The 18,988-nt window shown below is 45.2% G+C and overlaps 1 protein-coding gene across 1 annotated transcript; it reads left to right on the top strand.

Annotated features, from left to right (window-relative positions):
* The first annotated feature begins 1,629 nt into the window (after positions 1–1,629).
* ptpn23a (protein tyrosine phosphatase, non-receptor type 23, a) lies at positions 1,630–18,635 on the top strand. The gene is made up of 24 exons (XM_015949866.3): positions 1,630–1,857; positions 3,496–3,570; positions 6,005–6,132; positions 6,486–6,562; positions 6,852–6,901; positions 7,355–7,486; positions 7,582–7,662; positions 8,140–8,271; positions 8,394–8,441; positions 9,275–9,331; positions 9,432–9,490; positions 9,600–9,679; positions 11,812–11,926; positions 12,015–12,080; positions 12,315–12,460; positions 12,649–12,966; positions 13,078–13,232; positions 13,296–13,627; positions 13,727–16,187; positions 16,283–16,467; positions 16,556–16,660; positions 16,985–17,123; positions 17,356–17,469; positions 17,569–18,635. The coding sequence occupies exons 1-24, from the start codon at positions 1,774–1,776 to the stop codon at positions 18,166–18,168; spliced, it is 5,739 nt and encodes a 1,912-aa protein (XP_015805352.3). The 5' UTR covers positions 1,630–1,773; the 3' UTR covers positions 18,169–18,635.
* Positions 18,636–18,988: the final 353 nt, after the last annotated feature.

Below are 18,988 nucleotides of genomic sequence, written 5' to 3'. Positions count from 1 at the left end.
TATATATATATATATATACACACATATATATATATATATATTTATATGGTAAAATAACATATATATATATATGATGGGACCTGATCAATACTTTCAGTCTGGTGGCTGTGCTGTTAGTGGAGTGTTTGTGAAACCAGACTTAGTGATAGTCTGTTGAGCTGCACTCTGAACTTCTGAAATTTTTACTGCAGTAATTTATGTCATTGCACTTATAACATCACTACTTCGCTCTGATGCTTTGCTCACATCATGTCTGATTACTAATGAAAACAGAACAACTTCCCTCATTAGTTTAGGTGCTGCAGACGATGTAGGTGTTTGTGACTGAGAGTATCTGCAGACACTGCTCGTGGTGTGACAGCTAATTAGCCACAGCTGACACTCTAGGAGGCTATGAATCTCATTTATCATCACTTTTGTTAGTCATCTTTACTTAGGAAAGGAGTAACAAAGTGTGTCTTTTTATTAATAGCCAGGCTTGAATTCATAAATCTAAATGAGCTAGAGTGGGTGTTGAAAAAGCTGAGAGGTTATAGTTTTCCACCTATTTGAAAATGAAGGCATCAAGTGAAAGTGGCATTAATGCACTGCATACTGAGAGCTTTAGAGCAGCTTAATTTCCACATTTCAACAGTTGCATGCCGGTTTAAACATGTTTAATTTATTTTGGTTATGCTGAAGTTATAATACGAAGACACACTCAGAACATAAAGCCATGAAGAGCGTATAATAAAACTGTGGACAATGGTAACTGTTTTATGATTATTTCAATAAGAGAAATAAGGTCTATAAATATAAAATTATAATTTAAAAGATGTTTATAATTTGATTCACATTAAAAGGACAAAAATAGCATATGATAAACATGTCGAGCGACAATTGAATCAAATAGAAACTAAAAAATAAAAAAAATCCTTGAGCTATTCTTCGATCCATTTGTTTTTCCCCCCTCAATGAAGGTTGTCTCACGGAGGAAACAAGACCAAGATGTCCCTCCTCCAGCTCCTCCCAGCCAGCATACATATATGTGAGCAAACCAACTGGGGTCCAGCTGGGTTTGTCCATGGTTTCCATGGTGGACCCACAGGGGTCTGCCCGCATTGATTTTTGCCCACATAGATTTTATGGGGCCCTACATGGATTCTCAAAAGAGACCCAGATGGTTTGACTCATATACGGGCTCGTTCAAATCTTTGTGGGCAAACCCGTGTGGGGCCACCATGGAAACCGGGCACAATCCCTCACTCTAAGAAGTTAAGTGTTGAATTAACTTAACCAATTCATATCAACTGGTTCCACTTTGTTATTATAATCTTTTTACATAATTTAAAATGTTTAATTGTGCTTGTGAAGTGTGTTCTGATTTTTATGGTGAAAGTTGCTACATGAAAAAAACCTTTCTTAATTTTCCTCCTGCAGCATCTTCTTCATACATTTGCTTCAGTATGGATATTTTTTATTTTATGAAATAATTATTAATAAATACGTTTGTATATAAGCCATGCTAATGAAGAAATAAACTGTTTCTGCTCAAATTTTCTTTATTTTAAAGAGTAATTGGATAGTTGACTACATTTCCCACAATACCTCACGGCGCGTGTTTGAGGCCTACGTCACGTACGTTTCCAGTTTCCGGCTGATGTGTAAATGGATACATGACACAGTTGTTTGGAGGAAAGCGATCTTCAGGAAAAATAACACTAACGTCCAGGCAACACCTGGCGGGTTTCTGACATCCAGCCTGGGCGACAGTGTCGAGTAGCGTAGGCGGCGATGGAGGCGGTCCCCCGCATGCCGATGATCTGGCTGGATCTGAAGGAAGCTGGGGAGTTCCAGTTCAGCCCGTCCGTCAGGCAGGTGAGCTGGGTGGGGAAAGGAGCAACAGGGCTGAGGTCGAAAGTCACCCGAACTAGGCTGGGTACTCCGATTCTAAGGCCGACGTGTGGCACCGTTCGCGTATCAGTTGGTGGAAATTTCCAGAAGGTTTGTTTGGCAGTTAGCTAAGGTCTGGATCTGGTAAAGCCCACACCGCCTTTTGGTGGCTAGCGTTAGCCTACTCCTCCACAAAAAATACACAAGGAGTTAGCTTTTATTGTTGGCCAACAATCAATTTAACTATTTGCCACAATACTGACAGCGGCTCAGACCAAAATGAAAGGGTAAACAACGACGCTGTGAGCCCCATAGCCCTGTTACCGACAGGAAAACAGTGATCTGAATGTCACGTGATGCACCTGAAGGAATCTCAGTCCTCTCAAGTTTTTGTCACTTCCACGTAATGCACATTCAAAACACAGTTTGGTAAGTTTGGTAAATATTAAACCCCACTAACTGCTGAATGAAAGGGAATGTGAAGTTTAGCCTCCTGGTCGAGTTCATCATGACGGAAATACTAGAAATAGTCAGTAAAACAAAAATAATGTATGTATGAAAAACTAGAGTTTTGACATTTCTTTCAAAGTTAATAGATTTAACAATGCGATAGAATAAAATAGACTATATTGATCCCACAATGGAGAAATTCACTCGTTAAGTCAGCACATACATAGATTAGTGATGCATCAATATGAAATTTTGGGCCGATATCCGATATTAACATCACCGTTGTGGCCAATAACCAATATTTGCCAATATCGAAATACTAACATGAATGCTTCTAAAATCAGCAGATTTTGTATAGAATGAAAATGATTAAAGCTGAATTTAGGTTATTGTGTACACACACCTCACACATTTACACTTCTGAGATGATTACAATCTCTGTCACATGACTAAACAAATACATACCACCCCCCTCACCCTCTGAAACAGATAAACAAATGGAATGATGCCTATATGTTAAAACATTTCTAACATCGGCCGATACCGATATTAATGCCGATATATTCTGCATTCCTAGAACAAATTTTATATATATATATATATATATATATATTTTTTTTTTTTTTTACAAAACATGCTGGCTAATGCTCCTTGGGCTAATTAGTTGACATTTGTTAAATCACAACAAAAAATACAAGTAAAATCTTATTTGGAATTTGTGAACAGTTTGAGACGCCAGAGTGGACGCCTGGCTTGCAAAGCAAAAGGCATCTTTTCATTTTCCAAGATGCTGTTTGTCTCGTTGTTTAGTGGTTGTGCTTCTTTCTAACGTGTGAATTTCCCCACTGTGGGTTTAATAAATTCTATTAATTCATTCATTTTTACTGGCCCTCAGTGATTTAACTAAAACCTGGACGATCGGAGCTTGGAAAAGAACGAGAATATCTGCAGGAACCTCTAACCTGCTGACCTGACATTAAGTGGCTTACTGCTTAATGTAGCTGAGGCAGGGAAAGTCTTGGCAAAGCATCATGGGAAAGAGCCTGGAGGAGAACCTTCTTGGCTTTTTATTTAATCTTCTACACATCATGTGATAAGTTTGGTTCTGGCGTTGAGACTGAAGCTTTAAAATGTACTCATTTTGTTTTTGACACCATATTTGTTCACTTTCAGTTCATTCTAAAGAACTATGGAGAGAATCCGGACAGCTACAACGAGCAGCTGAAGAAACTGGAGACTCTTCGGCAGGTGAGCAGGACAGGAAACTTTGTCAGAACATGTGACCATCCATCAATCCATCCATTTTAGTCCGCTTATCTGGGGTCGGGTCTCAGGGGCAGTAGCCTAAGTAGAGAGGCCCGGACTTTAAAAAATGTGGAAAGAAAAAACATTCACTGAACGAGTGTCCATCCAGACTAGTTGGGTTGATCGGAAAACAAGTGATTTAGTAGTTTTTACTGTTAATCTCTAGAAATATTTATCAAATTGTTGGTAAAAATCAATTAAATGATGCCCAGTTATTGAAAAATATTGGCGGCTTTGTAACATATAACCATAAAAATCGGGTCTTAAATACATGGGAGTAGGTCTAAGTTTCTGGGCGACTCCATATTAGACGCCACGTTTCCTTCTATGGGAGCCCGTGAGGACAAAACACATTTACTGCTCTGTAACAAGCGGTTACAAAACTTTCACCATTCATAAACGCTGTTGTTTTACACGTTTACCTCTTCACTCATTGCCAGTGATGAAAAGGAGTCTGATGTGCTTGTCATTTTGCTGGAGGTTGTGCTCCCAGGGATTTGTGACACTAGTGGCCATCTGCAAATAGACGGGGGAAACTCGGACTAGAAAAATCCTGACAGATCTACGTCACACTGTCACTTAACAATCGTGGGCTCACCCATCTTCACTCACGACAGGGAAGGCTGCTGTTGTTTTAGCGTCCGGGTGATAGCATAGCACAACTCTGCCAGTAGAAGCTAACCGTTAGCATTAGCCGCTCCACACTAGAGCTGAACGATTTTAGGAAAAGATTGAATTGCGATTTTTCTCGCAGAAATTGCAATTTTAGTTCAATTCACGGTTTTCTTCAAGCAAAGGTACAACACTAGCCTGCCAAGCCATCCTGTTTTTTAAGTGAAAATATGGTCTAGATTCCAATCTAGTACAACAAATCATTCACAATAATACTTACTATTTAATCATACAATAAAAACAATTAAAGCTATTAATATTTTCTCCCATTATTATCATTTTGAAAATGTTTTATGTGCTTGTGAAGCAGCTTGTAATTTTTATCTAGAGAGGTGCTTTATAAAAAACGTTCTTGTTCTACTGCAAAAATGCAAGGAGGAAATCTGAAGGTAGAACCAGCTTTCAAATGTATTAAATAGCAAATAATGTCAAAGAGACACTGACACATTGGCTTGTTTGCGCTAACGTGTGCCATCAGAAAAATTCAAACCATTTTTAAAAGAGAAGTTGAACTTTCAAGTCAACTAAAGTGCGTGATTCCGCGCTGATGAAGCATAAACCAAGCTTTAGAAATCAGCCTGAACCTGCTCAGATGTGGGAGGAGTCTTTTTCTCCCTCACTCACCTACGGTGCTATCATTATCGGCTCTAGCGGTGCCGTGTGGGGAGAAATAAAACAGGGAAAACATTTTAAATGTGCAGCTGTGGATTTGGGCTTGGCTCTGGACGGTACACCCCCTCCCCCGCGCTGGCTGTTGCCTCCGCCACAACACAGGGGGAAACCGGATGTGAAGAAAAGTTACACAAGAGATCCTGGATCAGTCAAAACCGCTAAAAAGATAACACAGCTTTGACGGTCATTTGATCGTGCTGTTTGAAATAGCAATTTCGGTGTTTGAAATAGCAATTTCGGTCCAAAAACGATAGATCGTTCAGCCCTACTCCACAACAGGGCAGGAACTCCTTCTGGCTTGGGTTAGTTGTGAAGTGGCGCTGCTGTTAGCCAATCAGAAGCCAAATGTTCAAAATCAGGAAATCAGAGTGCAAATCCTGCCGTTTTCTTCACCCCTCTCCTCGGGCTACCTTTTACATCCTGAAACAGGAGCACCAGTCCTTTTCTTCTGCAGAGAACGCCTCACAATGTATTCATTTATACCAGAGGCCACTGAAATGTTGAAAAATGAGTGTAGGCCCCTCTTAATCTAAAGTACATTGGTAGAGCGTGAAATAAAGTTTGGTTTCTGTATTTTAGTTTTTGAGGTGTTATTTATGCCGCAATCATTAATCATTTGTTCCTTTTGGACGTTATGTATAGCTTCTTGTCATCTTTTAAAATATGTTTCTTGAATTATTCTTCCTGTGTCTCCATTTCCAAGCACTAATAAGGATGGGAACTTCCCGACTCCGGAGAAGACTCTGTAATGAATTCCAGTAGAGCTGCTTATATGTAATCATTCGTTTTTCTCATCTCCACTGTGTAACAGACAAATGATGTGTGCTTTGTTTGTTCGACACCTTCATCCGTCTGAGCCGCGAGTCAAGCTATAACTCAAGTCAAACGTTGACGCATCCAAAAAGAGCTCCACCGACAGTCACGGAGGGAAATATCGATAGAGCCATCGATAATGAGTGATTTAGTAGCTCTGGAGGTTAAGAACACCTGATGCAACACAGCAGAAACACATCCATCGTGTCTGTTTTGACAGAGCGCCGTCAACGTGACGAGGGACTTCGAGGGATGCAGCACCCTGAGGAAGTACTTCGGCCAGCTGCATTACCTCCAGAGTCGGGTTCCAATGGGGATGGGCCAGGAGGCTGCTGTGCCCATTTCATGGTAATGCCACACTAAAACACACATGTTATTGTACTCATGCATGCAGTCTTCTTTACCTTTGAGCTACTGGGACTTTCATGGTAACATTTGTTCTGCAGGCAGAAGGAGCGGGCCAGGGCCAAATGAGGCAGCAAAGATGTTTTAGCAAGAAAGCCAAATATCCAATAATTATCTTTGAACACAGCTGAAGTTGTTTAACAGATCTGTACAAAAAATAAAACAAAATCAGAAAAATATGAATTAATAATGTAGTAAATGACATTCATTCTTATTTTGAAGTGGAGTCGATGTGTTTACTCATGCAGCTTCATAGCATTTACGTTTTTTTTTTGTTCATCTTGAATCTTGTTCAGGACTGAGATTTTCTCAGGAAAAACTGTCAGCCATGATGACATCAGCTATGAGCAAGCATGCATCCTCTACAATCTTGGTGAGTTATCGTGACATTAAATCAGAAATGATATTTTTGTCTGCTGACCGACGACTCGTTTTAGTTTGGGATCAGTGTATTCTCAATGACAGCTAGAACATGTAAAGTTTAAGGAAATTACTTCCAAATGTATTTTCCTCCATGGGATGAAAGTACATAAAGGTTGCTGAAAAAGCAGCAGAACATGCACTTCCTGTTTATAAAAACGTATGAGAAATACAGAAATACAGGCTGAATCTGCTTCGTAGGAGTGTCAAACTTCTCCAAATGGTTTGTTTAATCTCTGCAGGGGCCCTGCACTCTATGCTGGGAGCCATGGATAACAGGGTCTCTGAGGAGGTATGACACACTCACTCACTCACACACCACCACTTATGCATGCACATACATACATGAACATGCATGCTCATGCACACACACACACACACACACATACAAACGATCATGCATGCGTATACATACGGACACACATGCTCATGCACACACGCACACACACATACACACACACACACGCACACACACACACACGTACACGTCTAACACACATACAGACTCATACATGCTCATGCACACACACACACACACACACACACACACACACACACACACACACACACACACACACACACACACACACACACACACACACACACACACACACACACACATCTAACACATACATACAGACTCATACATGCCCATGCACACACACGCTCATGCATGCATGCATGCACACACACACATAAACGCTTATGCACACACCCGGTCTGAGTAAATCTGCTGTGTTTCCAGGGGATGAAGGTGTCGTGCACCCACTTCCAGTGCTCAGCTGGAGCTTTCTCCTACCTTAAAGACCACTTCAGCCACAACTTTAGTGTGGATATGAGCCACCAGATCCTCAACCTCAACATCAACCTTATGCTGGTAGGTTACACACACACACACACGCACGCACGCACGCACGCACAAACACACACACACACACACACACACACATTAATAAACTGTCTGTCTCCCAGGGCCAGGCTCAGGAGTGTCTTCTGGAGAAGTCCATGTTGGACAACAGGAAGAGCTTTCTGGTTGCTCGCATCAGTGCTCAGGTTTATGTTTTGTTGTTAAAGAGCAAGACACCCCCTACCAGATTCTTACTCTACTCAACTCCCACTTCCTGTTTGAAAAATTTAACAAATGCTGTTGCCTAGCAGACCGAGAGGGTGGAGCCGCTAACAAATACACACACACAACATTGTGACATCATAATGTACCATCTAACATCATAGTGTACCTCTTAGCCAATAGCGACATCAGATTTAAATTCAAATGCAGTGCTGAGTTTTTACGTGACAACGGTGCAACACTGACAGTTTTAGGCAGAATATTTAAATTTTAACTAAGATGCACTAAAGTGCCGAATTACTGACTACATTTGTCTGCAGCACGATCAGACACTCATTTATATGATTTATCAGCAAAAAAAAATGTTGATTTGGAGTGACTTGCTCTTTAAACATTTATTTCATTTTAGGGATTATTCCCTCTGATTTGAAAGCTGATGTTTGTGGTGGCGATGCTTGCAGGTGGTGGATTACTATAAAGAAGCATGCAGGGCTCTGGAGAACTCGGAAACAGCCTCCATGCTGGGAAAGATCCAGAAAGACTGGAAAAAACTGGTTCAGATGAAGATCTATTACTTTGCTTCTATTGCACATGTGAGTCATAGCATGTGTGACGGTAAATTCTAGCATAGCCCTTTTAGTACTTACAAAGGTAGAGCTTACGAAGGTAAAAACTTTTGTTTAAAATGTTAACAATAGTTGTTGTCCTTTAACAGCTTCACATGGGAAAACAGGCCGAGGAGCAGCATAAGTTTGGAGAACGGGTAAACGCCACATTTATCAACTCTCTTTTGATTCTTATCTGCGTAAAAACAATAATAAATGTTTTCCAACCGGGATGAGCAGCCCAAATGTTAAATTGTTGGGGCCTAATGTTGATTCAAAGCTTCAAAATGGTTAAATTGTTATTATTCTGATTTTGAAAATGAATATATAAACATAAATATGAAATGCAGACATTTATAAATGTTCCTGCCTGTAGTGTCAACAGCACTAGCTCAGCAGGGCAGCTTGCTGGCTTGCAGGGATGTCTAATGGTTTTAACAGTGTTTCTGACATTACTAAAGAAATCACCTGAATTTTTCATACATTTATTTGCTCCTTCTCTTAATTACACTCATTAAGGGCCACGTTAACTGAGAAACAGGAAAGGTTGTTGTTGGTTTAGCATCCAGGAGAAAGTAGAGCGCGTCTCTGCTAGTAGAAGCTAACTATTAGCATGTCCACCACATGGCGGAACTCCTTCAGGTTTATGTTATTTGTGGAGATGAAACATCTACGTTGCAAAGCAAATGGAGTCAGTGGTGGATTTGCGTTGCTGTTAGCCAATCAAAGGTGAGATGGTGAATATCAGGAAATAACTCCAGATCCTGCCGTCTGAAGCTCAGCTCTGATGTGGCTCACTTCTAGTTCCTGACAAAGGCGCACTGGAGCTTTTTCTCCAGAGTACGACTTACAAGGCATTCATTCCTACTAGAGACCACTGTAAATGTATTTATTAACTGAGTGAACCACACCTTTAATTCATATTTTGGGTTAATTAGTCATTCATAGTAAATTCATTTTCAATCATCTAAGTGTTGAAACTTCTCCACAGTTGGCATATCTGCAGAGCTCCTCAGACAAACTCAGTGAAGCCATCAAGCTAGCGAAGGTAAACGATTGTCCCACATTTTACTTTCACTGCAGAGGTTCAGCCCTCCAGGTTAACTGAAACTAAACCTGCCTTTTTTTTCTTGCTCTGTTACAATCAGGGTCAACCCGACAGCGTGCAAGAAGCCTTGAAGTTCACCATGGATGTTGTTGGTGGAAAGTGAGCTTTGAGTCCTAAAATGTTGTTTCACCGGAGTCTTAGTCTGACAAAACTGCAAATATTTATCTGATGACTTTTTCTTAGAGTTTTCATTTCTTTGAATCTGCAGGTTTAATTCTGCCAAAAAGGACAACGACTTCATTTATCACGAGACAGTTCCGTCTCTGGAGACTCTTGCCTCTGTCAAAGGTAACTTTTGCATGTGCTCAGTTGCTGAATGCATGCAAAACAGGTTTTGTCTGTTGACTTATTTTTAAAGTGTGTAAGCAGAGTGATGAGTGTGTGTGACTGGTTCTGTGACTCAGTCTTGGACCTGCTTATAAAAGGGTTTTGTTATTTGATTATCATAATTGCTTCTTCTGTTTCACATCCATGAATTAAAACCTATCATTGAATGATGGCAGGCAGAGCTTTGATGTAGAAAATCCTACAAAAACACGAGAGAATGACGTTTTTTTTATGTAGAAAATCCTACAAAAACATGAGAGAATGACATTTTTTTTCTCTCTCTGTGTTGATTTTATTTGCTTTTGTTTTTTTTTTAAAGCAGGTTCATTGAGAAAAAAATTGCTTTTTGTTTTTATGATTGGTCACTATAAATTTCACATGCAGGCTGAATATGAAAATAGTTGTCTACCCCTATTTCCTGCAATAGCCGCTAATAGAAAATAGACGGGAAAGCACTCGGATAAGAGAAGCCAGTCATTTGCACGTCATAATGTAAAATGAACTTTCATGGACTCACCCATCTTGGCTCGCGACGGGGAAGGCTGTTGGTTTAGTGTCCAGGAGAGAGCAGAGCACGTCTTGGCAAGTAGAAGCTCACCGTTAGCATTGGCAACTCCACAACATGGCAGAACTCCTTCAGGCTTTGTTATTTGTGGAGGTAAAACATCAACGTTGCAAAGCAGATGATGTGGTCCTGTTGGCTTCACCAGAACATGATCTTCAGCTCTCATTGCAACGGTTCACAGCCGAGTGTGAAGCAGCTGGGATGCGAATCAGCTCCTCTAAATCTGAGACCATGGTCTTGAGTTTCGGCCTTGAGTCGGAAAAGGCCTCCGGGTCAGGGATGAGGTCCTGCCCCAAGTGGAGGAGTTTTAAGTATCTCGGGGTCTTGTTCACGAGTGAGGGAAAGCTGGAGCGTGAGATCGATAGGCGGATTGGTGCTGCATCTGCAGTGATGTGGGCATTGTACCGGTCTGTCGTGGTGAAGAGAGAGCTGAGCCAGAAGGCAAAGCTCTTGATTTACCGGTCGATCTACGTTCCTACCCTCACCTATGGTCATGAGCTTTGGGTAGTGACCGAAAGAACGAGATTGCGGGTACAAGCGGCCGAAATGAGTTTTCTCCCCAGGGTGGCTGGGCTCTCCCTTAGAAATAGGGTGAGAAGCTCGGTCATCTGGGAGGGGTTCGGAGTAGACCCGCTGCTCCTCCACATCAAGAGGAGCCAGTTTGGGTGGCTCGGGCATCTGGTCAGGATGCCTTCTGAACGCCTTCCTGGTGAAGTTTTCCTGGCACGTCCAACTGGAAGATGGCCTAAAGTTAGACCCAGGACATGCTGGAGAGACTATGTCTCACGCCTGGCCAGGGAACGCCTTGGGATTCCCCCGGAGGAGCTGGTCCAAGTGGCTGGGGAGAGGGAAGTCTGGACCTTCCTGCTTAGGCTATTGCCCTCACGACCCAACACCAGATAAGCGACTGAAAATTGATGGATGGATGGGTTGCAAAGCAGAGTCAGTGGTAGAGTTGCGTTGCTGTTAACCAGTCAGAGGTGAGATGTCTGAATATCAGGTAATAATAATAAGACTCCAAGTCCTGCTGTTTTCTGCTCACTTCTCCTCTGACTAACTTCTACTTCCTGAAACAGGAGCACCAGAGCTTTTTTGCCCCCACAGAGATCTACAAGGCGTTCATTTATACTAGAGACCACAGTAGATTTTTTTAAAATGGGTGAATTTGGTCTTTAACCCTTTGATGCATAATGGTCGCTACAGTGGACAGGTACTCAAAATTGTTATTTCTTTATTTTTGCTATTAAGCACAGTTGTTGAAGACTTTATTGCATTTGAGCCCCTCTATATGGACTTCAGCAAGTCAAGCCAACATATTTCATGTTCAGAATGCACGCTGTCCACTGAGATGGACATGTAATAAATTTTTTGTAAATTAACAAAATGTTACAAATAATATTTGCTGAAATTTGTTTCATTCGCCCCTAAGGATGAATGAAAAAAAAGTTTAAAAAATCACGTTTGAAGATTTCATAATTCATGCATCAAAGGGTTAATAACTCAAGATGAGATGCTCATGTGTTTGTAGGCGCTCCGCTGGTGAAACCTCTGCCCGTCAATCCCACCGACCCCAGTGTCACCGGGCCAGACCTCTTTACCAAACTGGTGCCCATGGCCGCCCACGAAGCCTCTTCTCTGTACAGGTGGGCTGCTTCAGTGGATCACTGGTGTGAAACAAAGTATTCAGTCAAATCTTTTTTTTTTAAATCTAATTATGTCTGTTTTCACCAGTGAGGAGAAAGCCAAGCTGCTCAGGGATGTGATGGCCAAGATCGACAATAAAAATGAAACTCTGGAGTAAGTTCTTGAGCGTTTGTGTGTTTTGGAGGAACTTGGCTATGATTTTGTTTATATTTTTGTCTCTGGAGATTGTTGTTGTTGTTAGACGTTTCAGCATGCTATTCTGTGATATTTTCCAGCCATGACTTCTATTTTCATTCAAAGTGGGCCTTTAAGCTGCTCAAACATCTAAAATGAAGCTTTTATCATTTTCGTCCACTGTCAAATGTCTTGTTTTGTCTCGTCCTACAGGCAGTTCATGGACTCTTTGGGCTTGGAGCCAGAGTCTGTTGACAACCTGGATATGTACAATCACATCCCTCCGGTCCTCATGGAGAAGTGTGCTGCTCTCAGCGTTCGACCAGACACCGTCAAGAGCCTCATTCAGTCCATGCAGGGTTGGTAGGAATGGCAGCTAATGCCTCAGTTGAAGTAACATCTAAAAATCCTCTGAATCCTGTATCTCAGAGCATGTTCTGTTGTTACAGCTAATCAAGTGTTTGCTAATGCCCAAATTCATTATAGGTTGCACATGTGTGCATGATTGGAAGTAACGTCTCGTGAACTCCAAACTCTTTTCTTGCAGTTCTCTCAGGAGTCTTCACCGACGTGGAGTCATCGCTGAAAGAAATTCGGGATGTTCTAGAGGCGGATGAGTCTGGTGAGCGGATGCTCCAGGAGGCCTTTGGCCCCGCGGCAGCCGAGGTTCACCCAGCAGCACAGAGCCAAGCTCTGGCCGAGATCCGCCGGGACCTGGAGAAGTACATGGAGGCCCACGAGAAGGCCAGTTTCACCAATACGGAGCTCCACAGGGCGATGAACCTACACATCAGCAATCTGCGTCTGCTTGGGGGGCCGCTGGAAACTCTGAAGGACACCTTACCGAGGCCCCAGCTGAGTGAAGGTGAGTGGGTGCTCCAGGAGTTTAGTGTTTTAGCAGAGTGTTTGGCGTTTATTGGACTGTGCTGACATTCGAGACGTGATTGTGAACCTAACGGTGCACGTCCGTCTGCAGAGGAAATGGCAGGCCTGCAACGTATGAAGCGAATCCTGGGAAAGGTTCAGGAGATGAGGGAACAGCGGAGCTCTTTGGAGAAACAGCTTCGTGACCTCATCCACCAGGACGACATCACCTCTACTCTCGTCACCACAGAAAGAACCGACATGAAGGTACTTCATTTTTTAAAAGTACTATAATAATATGTACCTAAAACGATTTGAATTCTTTTCCAGCGGATATTCGAGGAGCAGCTGAAGAAGTATGAGCAGGTGAAGGTTTATATTGACCAAAACCTTGCAGCACAAGAAAACATCTTGAAAGCCCTGACCGAGGCAAATGTTCAGTACGCCTCGGTGCGTAAGGGCCTGAACCAGACGGAGCAGCAGTGGAACGGTACCGTCCAGGGACTGGTGGGGTCGTATGAGGCCTACGAAGACCTGATGAAGAAGTCTCTGGAGGGAAAGGAGTTTTATGATGACCTGGAGGCCAAAGCATCACGTCTGCTGGAGAGAGCCAAGACCCTGTGTCAGACCAGGGCAGAGGAGAGGAGGCCCGCCCTAGAGAAGTAAGGATCATACTCTTTTGCAGAAGTGATGGTTTCTACAATAAACTCCACCTTTTTACGTACACTTAAGTCTTCTTGTTGTTTTCTTTCCTTTTGTAGAGAGACCCAGAAGAAGCCCCCAGCTCGTCCCACAGCTGCTAAGCCCACCCTGAAGCCCAGGGGTTCTGATGTTGACTCCTCTTCTAGCATTGAGGATCCAGAGCTGGCCCAGCTCAGTGCGGCGATTTTAGCCTTGGGGGGCGACTTGCCTGAAGACCTTTGCAGCCTCCCTCCTGATATTCCCTCCTTCCCTGCACCTGCCGGTCGTCTGCCTGGCCCTGAAGCCTTTATGCTACCAGGTGCTAAGCTAGGTGGAAGCTCCTCTCTGCCTTGGCCTGGTGCGCCAGCTGCTGGTCTCCCTCACTTCCCTGCTAACCTGCCACCCCCAGAGCTTCTGGCGAGGATTTCTCAGTTTCCTACTTCAGGGGCGATGGCAACACAAGGACCTCCTCCACACATGCCCCATCCTCAGATGACTCCACAGAGGCCTCCACACCAATCCCAGCCTGTTATGCCTGGCTATCGGCCATCCACTCCACAAACTGCTCCGCCAGGCCCTGTTGCCCCAGTGCCTGTCCGACCCTCCACCACGACTGTGGACACCATCCTGGCTCCTATTGCCAGCTACACCCCCACACCACACCACCCTCTTCCCCCTGCTGCCTCAACTGGCTACACAGTACCACAGATCGGAGCGTACCCTCACATGATGCCCCAACCAGGAGGTCCGGTTCAAGGCCAGGGTCAGAGACCTGCAACACAGCAACAGAAGCATCCACTGCAATACACCCAGCCTCTCCCTCAGGGGTACCAACCTGGACCTAGGCCTGCCCTTGGTCCTCTTCAGAACCAACAAGTTTACACTCATGGATATATTCCCCCTCAGCCTGGCGTTCCTCCTCAGTACCGACAACCCTTTCCTGGTCAGCTTCAGCCACATCAACAAAATGGTTTCCCACCACAATCTCAGATACCCCAGGGCTACCAGACTCCACAGACCTATATGCCCCAACAGCCCCCTCACCTGATGCCAGGCTCGATGCCAAGGCCACCTCAGACTGTGCATCCACCTGCTCACTCCCAGTCGGTGGCCCCTGCATCTATCCCGTATCTGCCCTATCCCAACCAACAGATGCCCTCTGGACTCCCTCACCAGCAGATGGTGCCACAGCAGCAACAAACTCCAATCAATCCAAGTGCCCAGCAGATTCTGCCCCACACTCAGATGCAAATACCAGGCGCTCATAGGCCACAATTGCCCCGTTCGGGTCAGATGATGCCTCCAGTCTCAATGAGCTACGTTCCTCCACCCAGCCAGCCCACTCCCCCTACCATGCACCCTCAGATGCCTCCTGCTTCACAACCTCAAATGGCCTCTGGTCCTCAGGTGCACTTGCCCAGAAGGCCTATGCCCCAAATGCCTCAGAGTGCAATGCCTGCACAGCATCAGTCCATGCCTGGCCAGCCTCCTATACCAAATATTCCACAGCAGCCCGTGCAGATCTCCAGCCAGTCCCAGTCACACCTAGCTCATTCTGGGGGGGTGTGTTACCCTGGTGGAGCTCCCATGATGCCCCAACAGCCTTTGGCGCCTCAGCCTGCAGCTTCTCTTCCTATGACTCTTTCACAGCCGTCTAATATGTATCCGTCTGCTCCGGGGACAAATGTCCCCCCAGGTGCGTCACAACAACCAACTGTCATTGGCCCCCATGCCACCCCTGCTCAGCACTTGATTCAGCCCTCTCCTGGAGGTCCCACAGCAGTGCAGCCAGCCAACACTATCCCCCCTTCCCCATCTCCATCCCCAGGTCCTACCTCTCTGGGTCTGAACCCCCAGCAGATACCCGCACCAGCCACGACTCCCGGAAGCACCGCCCCAGCCGCTCTTCCTTCTCCCTCAGCCATTTCTCCCTCCACATCATTATTTCAACGGGAGAACTCAAGCACAGATGATCTCCTCTCTTCCAGTCCAGAGAGCCAACCCGGAGGCACCAAGGCCCCCACTAACGTCCTCCAGCCAACCAAAGCTGACCCCCAAGATGGGGAGCGTCGAAAGAAGAGCTCCCAGGGAGTTCTCCTGATCCACGGTGATCCATACCAAGCCCCAGAGTGTGTTGCTCGTCTTCACGGTGAACTGGAGCGCTACAGAGCCCAGGTAGATGCCCTGGAGCACCCCTCGGAGAACGAGGGTGGTCTGTCAGTTTTGGATTCCCGTTGGAAAGAGCTGCAGGACCAGCAGGAAAAGGACGCGCGCCAGCTCTCTATCGCCATCGCCCGCTGCTACACCATGAAGAACCGCCACCAGGATGTCATGCCTTATGACATCAACCGTGTAGTGCTGCAGTCAGGCAAGGACGACTACATCAACGCCAGCTATGTGGAAGACTTGTCACCATACTGCCCTCGCCTTATTGCCACCCAGGCTCCGCTCACCGGCACGGCAGCGGACTTCTGGCTGATGGTGTACGAGCAGAAGGTGTCACTGATTGTCATGCTCGTTTCCGAGCAGGAGCTGGAAAAGGTACAAAGTTTAAGCCTTAAAATCTTTTGTCAACTGAAGTTTTCAAGGTTTTTTTTTTTTTACAAGTCGTGAGATTTGTGTCCGGTGTGTTCCAGGGGAAAGTTTTGCGCTACTTCCCTACGGAGCGTGGCCAGCAGCTCTCTCAGGGACCAATCACACTCAGCCTAACCACACAGAAGATGACTCCGACCCACGTGGAGCGCATGATCAGTCTGCAGTACCGCGACCAAAGCCTGAAGCGCACCGTCGTTCACCTGCAGTTCACTTCCTGGCCAGAGCTGTAGGTCCAGTGTGTCTCCTGTGGTTACAGGGTTTAAATGTTAAATAGATTTAGTGTGTGATCATTTTCCACTGATTTGTCTCATTAGAGGTCTTCCTGACAGCAAGAGCAACCTGCTGCGATTCATTCAGGAGGTACATGGGCACTACCTCCACCAGAGGCCCCTACACACACCTGTCGTGGTACACTGTAGGTGAGTGATGTCACTCCTGCGGATAACTAACAGTTTCTGTTTTCTAGGCTAACTTTGAGCTAATGTTGCTAACGACGAATCAAAAAAATGGTCAGCTCAAACTGATCTGCAACTGGCAACCACCATGAAACTAATGAACGGGAAGAGGGGGAGTGGGTAAGAGGGGGCTTTTATTTTGATACATGGACTGCAGTACCCAAATTTGACCGCATGATGTCACCTTTTAAGTTCAGCTCCTGCTTCAGTAAGATAAAGGGAATTAAACGGGCTCAACCAAACATGACAGAAGACTGCAGTCTAACCTTTACCTGGTTTCTTTTGAAGCTCGGGTGTTGGACGCACAGGTGCCCTCTGTCTGTTGTACGCAGCCGTGCAGGAGCTGGAGGCGGGAAACGGGATCCCTGACCTTCCACTGTTGGTGAAGAAATTGAGACAACAGAGGAAGAACATGCTGCAAGAGAAAGTCAGTTCCACTCTGATACCTCTGGTTTTGGTTTGATGTTTTCTAACCGATTTAGATGTTCTGTGGCACTTCCTTCATAGCTGATTAGATCAGGCGTCCATGACAAAAAAAAAACCATAATTTTTTAGAACACATGTATTAATATTAGTTTGGTCATATTTTCATGTAAATTGTGAGGAACAGTAAATGGATGAGTAGATTTCGGGTGTTTTATGAGGATATGTTTCTCCAGCTCCACCTGAAGTTCTGCTACGAGGCCGTGTTGAAGCACGCAGAGCAGGTTCTTCAGCGCCACGGCATCACGACGGCCACCTACACCAAAAACACCAACCCTGCAGCCTCAAAGGTTCACTCTGACGGACACCATTTTCAACTTTTTATTTAACCAGCTACATCCTCACTAATTTCCTTGTTTGAACATTTCTCTCTCTGGACTCCTCTGCAGCCTTACTCGAGACAAGAATCTCAGCAGGACATCGTCCTCGGTGGTGACATGCCCATCAGCTCCATTCAGGCCACCATCGCTAAGCTCAGCATCCGACCGCCCAGCGCCAACGATCCCGCCATGGAGGCCAGCGCCTGCTGCCGCCCAGAGGAGCAGGTTGGGACTATCTTACCAAGTCTGGACTCTATGGCTGACCTGCAGCTGTTTCAGGACCCCTGCTCTGTACCAGAGTCCCAACCCCCCTCCTCTTTTAGCCCACCTCTCACCTCCCCTACACACTCTCCTCCACCACCCAACGGCCTTGATGGCCTCTCCCCATCGACTCCAATTGCAGCCAATCACCAGCCGGCAGCTGAGGCTGCTCCCTGCAGCAGCCCGCCTCCAGCTTCCACTGCGCCGGCACCATCATCGCTAGATCTTCTGGCTTCTCTGACGCCAGAGGCCTTCTCCTTGGATGGGGGCGGTCGAGGGAAGCAACGGGTGACGAAGCAGAGTTTTTTGCAGCCGGCAGAGGGTCAGGGACTCCATGTGACCCGAGGCGATGACGACGCTGACCCCCTCAGTAGCCTAGACCCCCTCTGGACCCTCAACAAGCGCTAGACGTGTCCATAGATTGCTGCCTTTGTCATATTTGCCACCAGGTGTCAGTAAAGACCCGGAGAGCGCTGCAGACACTAGTAATTCCAACATGTGCCTGTAGCTTGGCGTCATCTCTGAAACTGGCTTCTCCACTCAACACTTCTGGGACCACATCACTATGCACCTGTTAGCATCCTTTTGTTGTCCCACTGCAGCTTTTCTTCACTTGTGCACTTACACCCTCCCCCCCTAACATCCAGTATGCACTCCCATTTCCACATCTCACATGGGTGTTAAAGCATCACAAAGCTTTGATGGTGCCTGGCGCTTTGGGAAACCCAGACGATGGAGGCTGAAGAGCACAAATCAGCATGTTTTAAAACGTTTCTTTTGTCTGTAAATAAAGTTAGGCTGTTCCAACATGTCCTCCTAGAAAAGTCACTACTCAGTCATCCTTGTAAAAACAGGAAATAAATCTAGTAAACAGATGTCGTATCAAAGCGTCTTTATTTGAACATTAGTACAAAGTTTCTTGTTATAAAACTGTTAAGCCAGCCAATGAGAGGAGGAGAATGTTTGCACTTCCAGTTCAACGTGATGAAATGAAAGGAGACATTTCTACTTTAAACAGCAGCTGCAGAACAAAACGCTGTAAACAGACTTCTAACATTCACTCGGATGATGCAGGAAATAGACCCCCCCACACACACACACCTCTGTTAAAAAAGGTCAGGGCTGCATCCACAATGTCATGATCTGAAGACACCGACACACACACACACACGAACGTGTTTATTTAAATGAATCTAAACCTCGTTCATGACCTGAAAGTCAGATTTAA

The sequence above is a fragment of the Nothobranchius furzeri genome, chromosome 5, assembly GCF_043380555.1.
Source record: "Nothobranchius furzeri strain GRZ-AD chromosome 5, NfurGRZ-RIMD1, whole genome shotgun sequence".
In the NCBI taxonomy this organism is placed as follows: Eukaryota; Metazoa; Chordata; class Actinopteri; order Cyprinodontiformes; family Nothobranchiidae; genus Nothobranchius; species Nothobranchius furzeri.
This window is presented reverse-complemented; position numbering and strand designations above follow the sequence as displayed.